Source organism: Theropithecus gelada, chromosome 9, assembly GCF_003255815.1.
Source record: "Theropithecus gelada isolate Dixy chromosome 9, Tgel_1.0, whole genome shotgun sequence".
In the NCBI taxonomy this organism is placed as follows: Eukaryota; Metazoa; Chordata; class Mammalia; order Primates; family Cercopithecidae; genus Theropithecus; species Theropithecus gelada.
In genome coordinates this window covers 123,910,514-123,927,495 of record NC_037677.1, presented here as the reverse complement: position 1 = coordinate 123,927,495, position 16,982 = coordinate 123,910,514, and the positions used below count along the sequence as shown (strand labels likewise).

At 44.8% G+C, this 16,982-nt stretch overlaps 1 protein-coding gene across 2 annotated transcripts in view; it reads right to left on the bottom strand.

Annotated features, from left to right (window-relative positions):
* DOCK1 (dedicator of cytokinesis 1) overlaps positions 1 to 16,982 on the bottom strand; it is a 540,207-nt gene that overhangs the window by 72,370 nt on the left and 450,855 nt on the right. For both annotated transcript variants that reach the window (XM_025396230.1, XM_025396231.1), the window contains exons 34-36: positions 5,882 to 5,967; positions 5,514 to 5,670; positions 334 to 374 (exon numbers count right to left, since the gene is read on the bottom strand). In XM_025396230.1, the coding sequence (XP_025252015.1) occupies positions 334 to 374; positions 5,514 to 5,670; positions 5,882 to 5,967 (284 nt within the window). The remainder of the gene's footprint in view (positions 1 to 333; positions 375 to 5,513; positions 5,671 to 5,881; positions 5,968 to 16,982) is intronic.

Genomic DNA, 16,982 nt, shown 5'->3' with positions numbered 1-16,982 from the left:
CTGTGAAACATTAAAATGTATGTGCTTATCTTTTTGCAAAAGGGCCACAAGAGTTGGTCAACAGGGACAAAACACTGTGAAACAATTATTAGTAGTTTTGTTTCTGAGTTGACTAAAGGTGACCACCAAGAACTCAGCACCAGTCTGGACAACACGAGGGCTGCACGAGGGCTGAGAATGTATCCAGGAGCTCCACCAAACTCTACCTTATACGTTTCGCAATTTTCTACAAAATAAACCTCTGTGGCTATAACACATTTCTCAGCACAGGTAAACATACAACATATATTATTATTTATAATTAACATGCAAACAAGTGTGATGCATACATACCTTATGTACATTTCTTCTCTTTCAATTTCTTTGTAGAAATTCTGAAAAACCATAATACTGTCTTAAGAAATCTGTTCCACAAAAGGTGTCACATGCACATTAAAAATTCAAGATACTTCATCTTCTGTCAAACACGGCCAAATGGACCCAGCTCTTCGGATCAGAACCATAAATTCACATAAATTGCAAAACCATCTTACACGGTTCTTCACTTTTATTTTTTGCTAGTCAAACACAATTCCATGTCTACACTGAACACTATAACGACTAAAATCAACTCCTATCACTTGAAAGTCACTTGTCTTTAGTTAAAACAAAGTATTACCCTAAAAGACATGAAGATGTGATATCTTAGCCATAGTAATCTTATGAGAACAAACGAATACATAAATAAATATCCCAAATTTGGGAATAAGCAAATAAGTATCATCAACATGATTTAAAGCTTTCTGGGCCCAGCCTCAGCAAAAAAGACAATATGATAATATAGATCTGAGGTATGAATACACTAGCCAATATATTAAAGACATATATTAAAAGGTAAAGTAAATTTAATTAACACTGAATAAATAATTCACTTCCCCCAGCTGCACTTGCCACGCTTGGAGTGCTCAATAGCCTCATGGGGCTAGTGTTACTGTATCAAACAGTATAGACACAAGACCGTTCCATTATCCCAGAACTTTCTGGTAGATAGCACTGTTCCAGGCAGACAAACCTTCCAAACCACGGTTAAAAAAAAAAATGGGCTGCCTCTGAAAAAGATCCCTGTGTATACACACTGATGGAGAAAGCTTAGTTAGTAGATTAAAACCAACGGATTATTTCTACATCTTTACTGGAAAATATCGTCTGGGTGAGCAACCATATTTCTATCAAAATTATATTTCTTAAGGTGAACATCTCCATAAACACTTTAAAACCTTTTTCACACAGGAGCCACCAGAAGGGCACAGAAGTCACCTAACAAGGCCTAAGGTAAGGAAACATCAGAGTCACTTTCAATGTGCAATTTAGCACCTAAAAACGATGTTAGTTCTCTAGAATTGGAGCCTGAAGTAACTAGTGAATATCACCATTACAGAGACATACAATTATCCAAGAAAATGGCGTAGGCTCTTTAATTTCATGAGCGAAACCCAGCATTGCTTCGACAATTGATGTCTCTGAAAAGAAATGATAACTAAGTCTAGAAAATAAGCGGGGGCACATTTAGAAAAATGCACCAAGATTTTCAAGTTTCGTTGCCTCTGACATTTTAATGTCCTCCAGTTCATATGACACGGCTCAGTAATGAGGATATTTTCAGCAGACAACTCAGCGTCGCAACAAAGAGAATCTGCATCAAAGGCAGACGATAAGTCCTTCATTTCCAACTCAATCTCGCCAGTATTTACAAGCCAGGGTTTCACACCAGCCCCTTCTCTACTCGTATTTTTAATCCTTTCTCAGGTTTTGATCATTTTTCTTTACAATTTCACAACGGGAATATCATGCGACCTTCATTCCTCTCTCGGAGATACGAAATGTCTTCTATTTTCTGCCTGTGCTGAGTCCTGTTCCCTTCCTAGGACTTCAAAACCTCTCCACAACCGATGTACACTCATCTCCAATCCCAATTTCTATATAAAACCTTTGTGTTTCTTACGTAAAGGTCCACGCGGTGCTCCCACTCCTCCTGGACTCCGCGGGCAGCCTTGTCTCTCAAGTCCCCCCACACCAGGGCTGACTGAAGTCTGTGCCAAGCTTGCAGCTCAGCTCCCAGAGGAACCCCCTTGGGACCGGCCCCCCAACTCCAATCCACCGCTAGGCATTGATCTTTCAGAACGCAGACATCAGAATTATATTTCCATTTTGGACTAAAACAGATACCAAGATTTTAAAAATACCGGACCCCACTCTGCATTTAATTAGCCTTGTCACGGGGCCATGAAGAGAAGTAACCGGCATCTGCAAAGTAATGACAAGTCTACCCGTCTCAGAGATGGGATGTGTGGATGACTGTACAGAAGAACTAAGTGACACTCAGCAACGTTAGTGACCAATAATTAAAGATGCTCGATTATGAGGTGTCAGTGAAATCCTAGTTAAAGAATTACAAATATATATCCAAGATCTGGCCGGGCGCGGTGGCTCAAGCCTGTGATCCCAGCACTTTGGGAGGCCGAGACGGGCGGATCACAAGGTCAGGAGATCGAGACCATCCTGGCTAACACGGTGAAACCCCGTCTCTACTAAAAAATACAAAAAAGTAGCCGGGTGCAGTGGCGGGCGCCTGTAGTCCCAGCTACTCGGAGGCTGAGGCAGGAGAATGGCGTGAACCCGGGAGGCGGAGCTTGCAGTGAGCTGAGATCCGGCCACTGCACTCCAGCCTGGGCGGCAGAGCGAGACTCCGTCTCAAAAAAAAAAAAAAAAAAAAAAAACTGAGCAAGTGCCGACCACAGTAACAGTACATGGGCACTGAGGCAGGCTCTGAATGAAAGAGGAACACAAGTTCACATTAGAAAGTGTGATTATAGGTTTTAATACAAGAGTTTTTTTTCCTGACCCTAGATTCAGGTGATAAGAGCCCATATTCAGAGCACACCACCATTTCTCCACTGTTCCACGTCCTGGTGAACCTAAGAGATCTTGCTTAAAACAAATAGAAGACTCAATCATCAAAGTCGGAAAACTAAAAAACTTCTTGATAATTCTTCCTTCTGGGCACTTATCAGCCTCTTAGATCCCCTTAAGGATTAGGAGGAACACTAAAAAGTTATGTCCATAATAGGGAAGGATTTTGTAAAGGTCTCCCTTTCTTTCCCATAGAAAAATACTGGTTCCTATTTCACGTCAATTACATTGGCACCATGACAATACATTACTTTGAACGCTGGCTGGAATGCAAGAAGACAGTGAAGCAAGCGCCAGGTTCTTTCCTGTCTGTAAGATCAAACCAACTGACCTGGGGCAGAGCTTGCTGCTGTACCCCTTGCTCAGTCTCCAGGCGAATATGAAGACAAACACAGTCACGGCCCAGACCTCAGGGTCAGACATCAGAGGCCAGTAATTTCGACAGTAGCCTAAGACACTATGATGGATCTGCAAACATTCAGATTTCTCAAGCTCACAGATTCTTCTGTGTCCAGTTGATCGACGAGACCATCAGAGGCATTCTTCGCACTGTTGCAGGGCTTTACCCATCTTCTTTGGTGTTTTATCTACTTTTTCCACTACAGCCCTTAGGATATTCATCATAGTTATTTTAAATTGCAGCTCTGATGATTTCAAAACCTCTGCCATATCAGAGTCTGGTTCTAATGCCTGCTCTGCCTCTTCACTGTGTTTCTGTCTTTAGTGTGCATTGTGATAATACGTTGAAAGTGAGTATGATGGACTGGGTAAAAGGAATCCAGTACTGGCTCCAGTGGTGGTTTCTGTTCCTGGGCTTCCACTCTGTGGGTCTCTGTATCTTCTTGTTTCTCTGACTTTGGGGTCAGAAGTTTGTCTATGGATCTAAGAAGATGGAACTAATAATTGTTGATTGTTTTCCATTTATTCAGCTTTTTTCTTGTTGTGAGGATGGGAGTGACAATTTGCAAGCTCTACACGCTAGACCAAAAACTGGTTCCTTATATTTAGACTTTTAAGGAAAGGAAAACGTGTTAGAGAAATGCTTATCATTAGCCTAACCAGGTTGTCCAGCCATGGGATGAAGGGGCGAAGACTGCTCATGATCTTTTAGCTGTGAAATTCCTCATGGCAAAGCACAGATCCAGCACTGATACCACAGTCGATGAAAAATGAAAGTATTCCTTTTCGTTTATCTTTTTAATCCACACAACTCTGGCTTTTTAAAGAATGAATGATGTGTCATGTTCCTCCTGGCACAGAAGTCCATTTCCGTGAGCGTAAAGCACCCACAAGTCCACATACAAGGTGGATGTGGCAGTGAGGGCTATGTATCCAAATGTTATTGGCGACTCGGAAATCCAGAGGCCAGTGGCTGGGAAGAGAAGGGAGGTAAGCAGAGCAAAGCAGGAGTAGTATTTTCTTGCATTCCTGCCATGGGACAGGCAAGGAAACTTGAGGAAAGCCCTACTGCGGCCAGGAGTCAGCCCTTGTGTTTCCTTATAAGAGAAGCAGCGAAGGGAGAAGCAGAGAGCTCTGGAGCCAGGTTGTGGGAGTCACGAGGCTGCTGAGAGCCATGAGGCTGGCCGGGAGCTGAGCTTGTCGCAAAGCTTCCCAAAAGCTCATCAGTACTAATGGATTTCCTGGATTAGGGACCACAACGACACCAGGAAGGCGGTGTCCACAGAACCCAGCTGTATCAGGGCAACAGCAGGAATGCAAAAGGCAGACAGATGGCAGCAGCCAAGGTCACCCAGGCGTCTGCTCTCCATGGTGCCCAGATCTGGTTTCCTGTGGCTGCCGTAACAAATTACCATCAACCTAAAACAACAGATGTTTCTTCTCACAGTTCCGGAGGCCAGAATCTGAAATCCAGGTGTGAGTAGGACAACGTTCCCCTAGAAAGCGCTAGGGGAGGATCCTTCCTGGCCTTCTCAGGCTTCTGGTGGCTCATGGCATTCCTTGGCTTGAGGCTGCATCCCTCCAATCTCCGCCTCCATCTTCACGGTCTAGCCTCTGCTTCTGTGTCTTCTCCTCTTTTGTCTCTTATGAGGACACCTGTCATTGGAGCTAGTACCTCTCCACTCACCTTGCAGGTAATCCAGGATAATCCCATCTGAGATTCCTAATTTAATTATATTTGCAGGGCCTCTTGTTTCCAAATAAGGTCTCATTCGCAGGTTCTAAGGACTGGGGGATGGATCTACTTTTGAGGCCACCATTCAGCCTACCTACTACATAGCATGCGTTTATAGTCTCCTCATCACAAAGCCTTAAGGGTGTAATCAAGGAGGCACTACCCTGGCTGCAAAATACGATGACTCATCATTCACAATGACAAGGAGAGCTATGTTAAAACGTCCAGAGATGGGACAATTTTACAGACGTATTCAGAGTGGACAACTTTATGATTCCTTCCCTGCAACAGATGAGGAAACAAGTAAAGGAGATTGTTCTGCCGTGGAAAGCTTCGTGGCTGACTGTCACAGATAAAGGCTGGGGCACTCCCTGCTTTGGTTCCTGGTGTGCTGTGAGAACTGAAAACACGCGATTAACCTTTCACTCACCAGCACATTGACGGTGCAGCTCATGCGGTTTTCCTTGTTCTCGTCGTGCATGATGGTTCTATAATCCAAAAGCCTTTCCATTAAGCGCACAACGAGTTTTACAAAAGTTTCTCCTGTTTTGGCGAGGTATTTATGCTTCCTGCAGTGCTCCAGAAGGCTGAAAAATAATTATACACACCTTGTTAATCACACTCAGAAAAAGAAACGGAGGTGCAATTTTAACTATTTTCCATTATTAACACATTTTAATTATTTCTGGGCTACAAAGTTCATTGTAGTCTAATTACGGTCTCCCTAATTATCTCTCCCTGAGAGATATAGAGCTCTATATCTCTCCGACATAAATCCCACTGCTAATCAACACTTACATTTTATCAAATAACACTTTGTACTGTTCGTCTCCTCTGCCTCCTTCCACTTCATGATCCAGCTTGGTGATGATCTCATTTTCAAACTATAATTAAACAGAGGAAGCGTAAATAATCAGCGTGGCAGGTATTTCATTTTATGACTTGAGTGTCAATAGCACATAAATCAACAAGAGAGATCGTCCCAGACGCTACCCTCTGCCTTTGAAGCCTCATTTAAGAGTTGCCAACACAGAACCCCTGGAGTTTCCGATGATCCCCGGCCACAGGGGGACCTTTCGTTTCCTTTTCTGGTTAATGGAGCCTGAACATGCATGTCCTGATAGCAGGAGCAAGAACCAGGGGAAGAAAGACAAGGAAACTGTAGGGGGAAAAAAAAAATCAAAGCGCAGCATGGAAAAAAGTCTCAAATTTCATCTCTATGAACACGTAACATCCAAAATAGCTCCTTGGTTCCTGAAATGAACAGATGGTGTTTCTCCTGCCAGTGAAGAGTTCTCGGCAATCTGAAAACATCCTAGGGGCCACTTAGCTGCCATTCCTTGATAGATCCTAGTGAAATACCTCACTCTGGCTGAAAAAATGTTCTAAAGAGCAAGAGGAGCAACGTTCCTAAAGACAGACCAGCAGGCACCTCAAGAAGGTCCATCTCCAGCCGATCCTCCATCCCCAAGCTTCTGATTAAATTTCCTGGGAATCAGGGTGCAGAAGGGTTGCCAGTATCAGCTAGTTATGTCTCAGATCCATGCTTTTAGAAAAACTCTAAATTCTGGGGAGGTGGAAATCTCTAAAATGTCTTCAAGCGTCTGATCAGGCTGAAAAAACCTCAATAACAATGGACGTGTTTTCTTCATCTTCACTGCCCAGTTCCCCATCCCTGGCAGAGTTCACAGCCACCTCAGTACTGGGACTGTGGCCTGGTGATCAGCCATACTGCAGGGGACCCTGAATTACCATTGACTTGTGCCAGTAGCAAGGAGGGGCTGTGAGATCGTTGGCTCCCTTAAAGATGAGACGTGCACACTCTAAACTGAAGGAAGATGGACAAAGGAAGAATTGAAGAAAGCTGAATCCAGGGTTCAGAAAGCAGGTACGCCACGGGCATGTACGCAAGTGTCTCCAGGATCTCTTTAAAGCCATGTTCAATCACCTACTTTCTCAGGCAACAATGCTCAAGCCGTCCACTGTTATCAGGATCCCAGTGGAATTTAAGCTGAGTGAGAGGAAGAATTTTTCTTTGGTCATTGCTCTAGCCAGCCCCAAAACCTCAAATAGTGCCTTTGATGCTGTAATGGAATGAATGTGCTGTGTGTATAGAAACTATTGAATACAGTTGGTCTTAGACCAACTTAGATTGGATAAAGTGCTTAGACTGGATAAAGCTGGAGAGGGCTTAATATGTCAGCAAAGGAGTGGTCTACAGGGTTGATAAATCACAACCTGCATTCTTGGCCAAGCCAAGCCCAGAAGTGAAAACAGCTCATCCAGAGTGCCTGTGACAGACACTGTGGGCACCAGAGACTTGGGGATGCCCCAGCAGGAGCAGGTGACTATGGCCCCCTGAGAAGCAATAGGCAAGGAGTGGTGATACCCAAGGAGGGGCCTCGAAATGGACACAGACGCCCTGCCTGTCCTTGATCAGTACACACTGCCCAAAGCCACAGCTGTATCACACTACAGATGAAACACAGGCTTTCAGGGCTGGAGAGAAGTATTGATTCTTGCCTGACATCAAGGACTCAGTAACATTCCCAGAACCTGGACCTTAGCGAATCTCTCCAATTTTCTTCTTGATCTTCTCCACGGTCTCTTCCCCCAGATAAACACTTCTTTTGATTCTGTCTGGCCTAAGAAGTTGAGGGATTTTAGCAGCATAGACAGATGGTTCTATTGAAGGAGGAATGACTTGCTTTATTTTTTTCACCTGAAATCTCACATTAACGATTTTTACCGTAAAATAATAACCTTTTGATACTAAACACCACTATCCTGCTCTTTACAGAAAATAATTCTGCAAAAGGTAGTTCTTTTTGGAATCAGATACAAGGGAGAACACTTGGTAGTAGCCCAAAAGTTGGCATTTCAAGGCAGTCCCATCTCCCAGGTGGTGGCATGATCCAGACAGACTTCAAAGACTAAATATTTGATGAGGGCTGATGCTTTAGGACAGATAATAAAGACACAAAATTAAATTAAATTTAATCAAAACATGATTCAGTTTCATGTATGTTTAATGAGTACAGACAACACGAAAGGTACAGAGAATGCAGAGAAAGGTGCAGAGAAACATGCGCAAACACACAAGCATTTAAAATCGCTCCTCACTGGTCAATCCGAAGGGATCTGAACGCGGAGTGTAGGTTATGAAAACGGCACGTTTTCTCTGCTTCCACGTAAATCTAGCTGTCACAAACACCGGCAATGGGGAAGCTACAGCTACCTGGCTGTGCTGCTGATCAAATTTTGACTGAAGAACTTAATGATTTCCAAAAAAAGTGGATGAATGGTAAGTCCATCACAACACAGCTGATTCTAATTTTGCTAACCCTAGTCCAAACTAAGTAATTTACACAAACACCTGGCCACCCTATTCTGTTTATTAGCAAGAATTCAATACCGAGATCTACAGCTAGCCTCCAATTCTAGGATCCTCGTTAATTTTTACAGAACACACTCGAATTGATTCGCTAGTGTGCTGTGAACTGTTACTATAATCAGAATGAAATGATCCTGTCCCACTAAATTGGAGACAGTACACTTGCTGATAGAGCAGAGCTGGTTTTATAAAAATCATGCTTATTATCTTCCTCGTAAATGCACATTGTCTGCTGATTTGCAACAAGGTTCTCTGTGGCTGGGATAAAATTAGCAAGGGTTTCCTGCGTTGCTCAAAAGGTGGCAGAGGCTCACTCACATAATAAGCAAAACCATTATATCTTCTTCTCTTTTCTGAATCACTAATATTGCTACAAAAATATTCACAGGGTGTCCAACTTAAAACACTGAACAGAGAGTCTCTAAGCGTCTGATACCAGCGGCCCTCTGAGAACATGAAACAAGAGAACACTTATGGACAGAAGGCCTTTCGGAAAGTTGCTGTTAAATTGAACATGATGGAATCAGGGGGCTGAGCTCAAAGTGGTATTGACATCTTGTTAATTCAATTAACTTGAAAAGGAACCACTGCTTTTGTCACTCACTGCCACAGTTAACCATAGGCTATGGCACCTATCTGAAAGATCATGGAGAGAAGGATCCCAGTAGTGCTAACCCAAAAGCCAATTATATGTGGTTTGGAATGCATAATTTTTGTTTTGGGTGAGATTTACTATTCTTACTAATGCATTTATAATTCTATACGTCTGTAATGTCTAAAATCAGCCTGCACTTGCCAGCCAGCCAGGACCACGCTTTACATAATAGAAGAGCTCCAGCGTTCTGTGGGAGCGCAGCAGGAGGCTGCGCCAGGGTGGAAAGGTTTGCACAGATCACTCACCACCTCGACGGAGGGCTCCGAGGTCATCAAGAGCTGGGTGAAATCTGAAATCTATGGACATGGTCTGCTAAGTACATTAGCAGAAGGGCTTATTTGACCCTTTACAAATAAACCTTAGTACAATGCTGCTGTTTGCCCAGAGTGCTCTAGTTTCTCCTGTATTTAAAGAAAAAAATGCTCAGAAGATACTGCAGGCAGGGGCATGGTGTTGGACCACCTCCTGGTTTCAGAGGGCACCAAGGAATCAGACTCCCTCTGCCTTCTCTCCCCGGAATGGGGCCAATCTGATGAAACTGCACAACCACACCTTACCCCTTGAGGATGTGCAGGAGGAGGTGGGCGGGAGAAAGTTGCTGGACTGCATCTGGGTGGAACTCAGGACTGAGTTCACTCAGCCTTGAGTTCCTGTGCTCAGACACATTCATATCTTTATATATAGAGCATTCTTCTTGCCTAAGTGCTCCGAAAACTTAATTACACACTTAATTAATCAGTGGCACTTCATCCCATATTCAAAAACCTCCACATCCTCCTACGTCCACCAAGCAGGGGGCTTGCTGACCTTGGAGCTCTCGTGAAACACTCATGAGCCTGGAGGACCCAGTGCAACTCACGTGGAGCTGCCTGGCTGGAGAGCTGTCCATTGCAGGCCATGACACCTTGCTGATGCCTGTGACAGGTGCAGCGGCTCCTTACATCTACACGACACAGATCGGAGTGACTTTAGGGCTGCATGCAATTCCAGTGGAGTCTGGGAACATGGCCTCAAAATTAGTCCTGTTTAATTTGGTTAAAGGGGATTATGGAAGTTTGAGAATCTCTTTGTTGGAGGGCTTTTAAGAATGGAATTCAATATAGTCACTGCTCCTGGAGTCAACGATATTGGTTTCCACAGCCTCTCAAACCATCTTTGGGTCTGGATTCAATGAAACAGAAGCCACTTGTGCCGTATTTCCTCTTTAGGCAAGAATTATTTTGACATCGAAAGCAAAAATAAACAAACCAACAAATAAAATCCCAATGAATTAAAGAATAAACAAGACAGAATTGCTACCAAACTCATTCACATTCATATTACAGTGGAAAATACATTGGCCTTTCCACCAAGTGGCAGAAGCCGACGACATTCACCGGGCTGTTCAATTACTGGCTTCTGGTTACCGGCACGGGCAGCGGGAAGAGATTATTCAAACAGGAGCCTGGCAACACTGATGACATGAAGATTACTCATGTTCTAATACTGTTAGGACTAAATGGGAATTTCTGGAAGTCGTGGAGCATTTTACTGAGCCTCACAAAGATGACAGAAAATAGCTCCATGATTGAAAATATTATTTTTGCTGGGCAGCTTTTTCCATTCCATTTTTATTAATGGTCTATGGCCCACATGGTCATTTGCTGCAATTCTCAGCTGTTAGTTCTGTATTTTCCAAAGGCATAACAAATGGAATTCTTTAAAAAGATGCCAGGAGGGAATTTAAAAGTATGCTTTTTATTATGAAGCAAAATCCAGTGTGAGGGTGAGACTTGGAGTGTGGTCCATGGGAGGGCAGGGTTCTTGGTGAGGTAGGGAGAGTCAGCTTAAGGCCAGGGGCGGGCTCATCTCCTGTGACCACGGGCAGGCTCGTCCAGGTGGATGGGATAAGGGACATGAAGACCCCAATGCCGCTCCATATCTCCCCTGCCAGCTTCTCAGTTCTGAAATCTTACCAAGGAGGGTCTCTCCTTTCAAACAAGTGGAGATTCCTAGAGTCCTGAGTTTAGGGGTAAACATGCTACTCTCTGGACTGGGGTGGGGACAGGGCGAGGGGGTGGGATGAACACAGCTGTGGCGGTGTCTTGAGGAGTTGGCCAGCTGTAAGGAAAGGGGGCAGAGAATGTGCCCTTAGGCACCAGGACAGGAAGAAGCAGCAGTGGGAGGATGAGTCAGGAGAATGGCTGGGGCATCGGATCATAAAAAGATTCACAGAAAGTGCTGGAAGAGCCAGGATGACCACAGGCAGCGGGAGCACTCAGAGACAAAAGACGCAGAAGAGACGAGAAATGGGTTTTTGCTGAGGAGCTGCAGTGAGTGCCTTAGGTCAGCTTGACAGAGCTGGCTCTGGGGAGGTGGTGATGAAGCTCTGCCAAGGCCTCCAGACGGAAGGTCTCTGATGCTAATGGAACTTCCCCTGTGAAGGGCCATGTTCTGGCCGGAGCTTGGCCAGACAGACGCCTAGGAGGCCCCAGATGTCCACAGTGGCCTTGAGTATGGACAGGGCAGGGAAGTGGCACAAGAGTGCCCAGTGATGTAGGGGGTGGCTGATGACAGCGGCCACAGGGCTGGGGGCCAGCTCAGGGGCATGGCTACAGTAGGTATCCACTGGGGCTTCCCACATGCATCCCCACCTCCCTCGGCCTGCAGTGTTCACACTATAAGCACTAGGAGGAAAAGAAATCCCTCCACAGGCAGCAGCCTCCTGGCCGTACACAAACAGGGCTGGGATGGGAGAGAGGTGTGAGACTGCTAGAGCGTCACGCAGCGTCCAGTCGCTGGGAGTGCCTTTCTGTCAATGGACTGGAGCTCTATGGCTGTGGACCCAGCCCACAGTGAAACATACGACTTTGAAGGTAGGAGGGATTTCTAAGAAGAATTCACGGCCACTGTGCACATCTGGAGGCCTCCCATCTCACAGGCTTCTGTCTGGCCCAGCCCCTGCACAGCACGGCCCTTCACAGAGGGCTTCCACTAGCATCAGGGACCTTCAGCCTGGAGCCTTTCGTGGAGCTTCATCGCCACCTCCCCAGAGCGAGTGCTCTCAAGCTGACCTAAGGCACTCACTGCAGCCCTGGACAGAGTGTCCCAGGCCACAAGGAGGACATGGCCCATGAAAAGATAACTCCATGCCACCCCATCCTGCCACCAAGAGAGCCCACTCAACACATGGACCCTGGAGAAGCAGGATAAGGGCGAGGCTGAGTCTGTTCCGAAGGAAAATTTGTGCTCTTTCTTGCACAAGTGGAGACAGGAAATCAGCAGGCTCTTGAGGAGGTGTAAGGGAAAGAACGTTCTAATGAGATGCCCTCTGCTGCGGCTGAAGAGCGAGCACGAGAGCAGAAACTCCAGGCAATGTTAGAAAAGCCCATTTGTAACACATGCTTTTAAAATTCCAGTAATGGTTTGGTGCAGTTTAATCTTGAGTAAAATAGCAGGTTTTTCTTCTGAATCCAGCAGGTCTCCTCTTTACTCCAATCGTAAGAGTAAAATACAACCTGGACATACATATTATTTCATACTTCACAAACAGTAGCACATTAACAGCTCCACTCCAAAAGACATAGCAACCTTTAAAACGTAAGCTCTATCATGGGTTCAAAACACTAAAGTGTTGTAAAAACAAACCCCCTAATGTCTTCCCCCCACTCCAGTAGGGTTTGCACATCTGCTATAAAAGTGGAGGCAACTTAAGCCCTTGCTGAGGTGACTAATAAGGTGAGGTAACTGGGCTTGTGGCAGGAGAGTTAGGCAGCAGCCGACCATCCCCAGCCCAGAAGCTCATGGATGGAGAAGCAGGTGGGGCCAGCCCTGCACCAATGCGCCACACACATGCCCACTCTACACATTCGCCCACATCACCAACAAAGAATAGGGGCCATCCCTTGTGCTTCAGAAGACCAGCTGAGAGGGACGAGTGGAACTGGTGGCAGAAAGGACTTAGAAAACGTAGATAGAGTAAGTCAAGAGACAAATGCTGTGGCCCAGGAATAATCCTGGCCTAGTGCAACGGTGACTGCGCAAAGAGGATGGAGGCTGCAGACGAGACAGAGGGAGGATTGATGAAGCTTCACAAACGACTGCCACGGAGGCCAGGGGAGCAAGCAAAGGCCAGGCCAGCGCGACCCACAGCCGGAAAACCCAGTGACAAGGAGACTGGCAGAAAAGGGGACGACGCTGCAGGCTTGGGGCATTCCAGCTGGGAAGCTGAGCTGGGCACATCAAACAGAAGAAAACTGATCTTTTCCCAATCACAGAAGCAGATTCACATCCAAGAGAGATTTTTCTAAAACATGGGTTAGTTTTTCTGCCTTCATGTTAAAGATCTTCAATGTACGCTATCCCTTGTCTGCAGAGGTTCAAGCAGATGCCAACACAGGTAAAACAGGTGACTCTGAAGCAACAGTTGAGGGAGCTGACCACGCTCGGTGGGTCCTTCTTGTGGGTGAATCTGTGTCTTCACGCTTACGCTTGGATTTACATACATCCAAGCACGGCATGTTTCATGCCTGTGAAATAGTCTGGTGTTTATGAGATGGAACTAAATATACCACCTGTTTCATGGTATTACTCAAAAACAGTTTGGTTTTCTGGAAAGATGTTTCCTGACGCTGGGGGGAGTGTGAAGCCCAAGGGGAAGACAGTGTTTAAAATGGTGGCACAAATTCTGTGGCTCTCCTTAACTTCAGACCATTTCCTAGCAAACCTGGGGCCCCTGCAAATTGGAGAAAATGAACCACTTCCTCAGAAGACTACTGTAAGATTTTTTAAACCTACCACAAGGCAGCCATGAGACAAAAGAATGTGAGGGAAAAGGGGAACAATTCAGAAACCAAACTCTTATTCATCTTTATTCTAACTGCTCTTAACCTTATTTTGACCCAAAGACTGCTTAAAAAGTGACAAATGGAATGATATTTTAAATACTTTTGATCTTAGTTTTCTGTGCTAGTGACATTTATCTATATAAATACACTTTCCCCCTTAGCCTGATTCTTTAGTAGCAATTTTTCACAAAGTCCTTCTTTGGGCTTGATTTATATAAAATTCAAAAAGTCAGATGAAGTTTCTGCCTAGGAAAAAGCATTTAAATTATAATTCGTAGTTCCAACGAGTTGGCAGTGAAATTGGGGCCATGATATCGTGCCAGCAGCAACTGAGATGGGGCAAACCTTATGGTACTAACATCAAACCATTTGGCAATAATATCAAAAGTTACAAACATATTTGAAATCAGTAATTACATTTATGAGAATGTATACTGGGAAAACTTTCAAAATAAATTCAAGCTATATGCATGAATGTGTTCACTGCACAGTTATTCGCAGCAGTGAAAATCTGCAAACAACCTACATGCTCAGTTATATCAAGAAAGTGATAGTTCATTTTATGCCATCAGTAATATCACTAATATGGTTGCTATGTTGTAATTAAGGGAAAGCTCTTTGATATATTGTCAAACAGAAACAACATTAATAAAAAAATCTAAGTATAGTATTTACAATGTTGTATTAGTACAGTCTTTATACAAACACTTTGTATATACACAGACTGAGAGTGAGCCAGAGAAACAAAAACAGCTGTTCTTTCGAAAACGAATTATCTTTAATATTATTAAAAATAAACATAGGGAGACCTTCTGCTATCTTGGAAAAAAAGAGAGAAGGGAAGGAAAGAAGGAAGGGAGGAAAGAAGGAAGAAAGGGAGGGAGAAAGGAAGGAAGAAGGGAGGCAGGTACTAACACCACTCATCCCAGCACAACTGATATTACACTGGGGAAGTTAAACTAAAGCCCTCCCTACTGTCCACAGTTAGAATAATGTGAAAATAACAGTCACCTTATAAAAAAACTGCCTAGGGCTGGGCGCGGTGGCTTACGCCTGTAATCCCAGCACTTTGGGAGGCCAAGGTGGGTGGATCACGAGGTCAAGAGATTGAGACCATCCTGGTCAACACGGTGAAACCCTGTCTCTACTAAAAATACAAAAATTAGCCAGGCGTGGTGGTGCACGCCTGTAGTCCCAGCTACTCAGAGGCTGAGGCAGGAGAATCGCTTGAACCCGGGAGGCGGAGTTTGCAGTGAGCTGAGATTGCATCACTGCACTCCAGTCTGGACAACAGAGTGAGTCTCTGACTCAAAAAAATAAAAAACTGCCTAGTGGAGCAAAGTGCAAAAAACAAATAATGATACCCTAGCCAGGTGTTAGGCTCCTCTGCAATGGGTTTGGAAGCACAGTTGTGGGCGTGTGAAGGTTGAAGGAAACGGCTCCAGCAGTCAGACTCTGTTCATCTCCCGTGCGCTCCTCCCCGGCTTCGGGAGCAACCCCGATGAAATGGCCACGCCCAGGTTTGTATGCAGTGCTGGGCCCCATGGGCCTGCAGACACTGGGGGCTCACCCTGCAGGCTGCCCTCTGCACTCCACAAACACCCAGACCAAGGGAGGTTTGAGCCCTGAAAGAACAGCAGCGTCCACAGCCGCCTTTTACGGTGCCGGGCACCATGCTAGGGGGTGTACAGGTCTGATTTTATTTCATTCTCACTATACGCCTTTCTGGTAGATTCTATTTCATGCCAAGGTTACAAGCTTGAATTGGAGACTTAAAAGATGCTGAGTGATTTGCTGAAGACCCAGATAATACCTGGCTAAGCCTGTGAACCTCAGTCTCCCTGCCCTCAGTATCTAAACTCAACTTCCACTCACGGTGTGGAGACTGTTTTGGTTTTGTCTCTCTCTTTTCTGTTCTACGAAAGAGCAAAATCATGCTTCGTGGATGCTGCCTTCGTGTGATATGATGAAGATGACCAATGAAAATCTATAAACCCTCAAAGCTCCCTTAAATGATAAACTGCAGAGGTGGGTAAGGATAATATACCCTTTAATATTAGATCCCACCAACATTAAACTATCTTGATTGATGAAGTTTTGATTTCATTATAGGAATTTTTCTGCAAATTCCTCTAAAATCTATGTAAAGTGCTTAGTATGTTGACTTGAATTGCTATAATAATTTTTAATTTTTATGTATTTATTTAGAGACAGGGTCTGGCTCTGTCACCTAGGCGGGAGTGCAGTGGCGTGATCACAGCTCACCGCAGTCTTGACTTCCCTGACCAAGGCGTGCACCACCATGCCTGGCTAATTTTTGTATTTTTTGTAGAGACGGAGTCTTGCCATGTTTCCCAGGCTGGTCTCGAACTCCTAAGCTCAAGTGATCTGCCTGCCTTGGCCTCTCAAAGTGCTAGGATTATAGGCGTGAGCCACCACATCTGGTCCAGTATAATACTTTTTAAAAGGTATCTTTCAATTCAGAGGACTCCCTAGCACTTGGGCTTCTCCTAGGTCTCCTGCAAAGCATCATGGCCAAACCATTAGTACACTAAGGAGAAAGTCATACCATGTGCATGTGTGGGGATGTGCATGTGTATGTGTATGTGTGTGGGGATATACATGTGTGTGTGTGTGTGTGGATATACATGTGTATGTGTGTGTGGGGATGTGCATGTATATGTGTATGTGTGTGGGGATATATGTGTGTGTGTGTGGATATACATGTGTATGTGTGTGTGGGGATATGCATGTGTATGTGCATGTGTGTGGAGATATATGTGTGTGTGTGGATATAAATGTGTATGTGTGGGGGAGATATACGTGTGTGTGTGTATATACATGTGTATGTGTGTGGGGATGTGCATGTGTATGTGTGTGTGTGGATGTACATGTGTATGTGTACATGTGTATGGATGTACATGTGTGTGTGTGAGGATGTGTATGTGTATGTGTGTGTGGATATACGTGTGTGTGTGGGGGGGATGTATGTGTGTGTGTGTGGATATACGTGTGTGTGTGTGG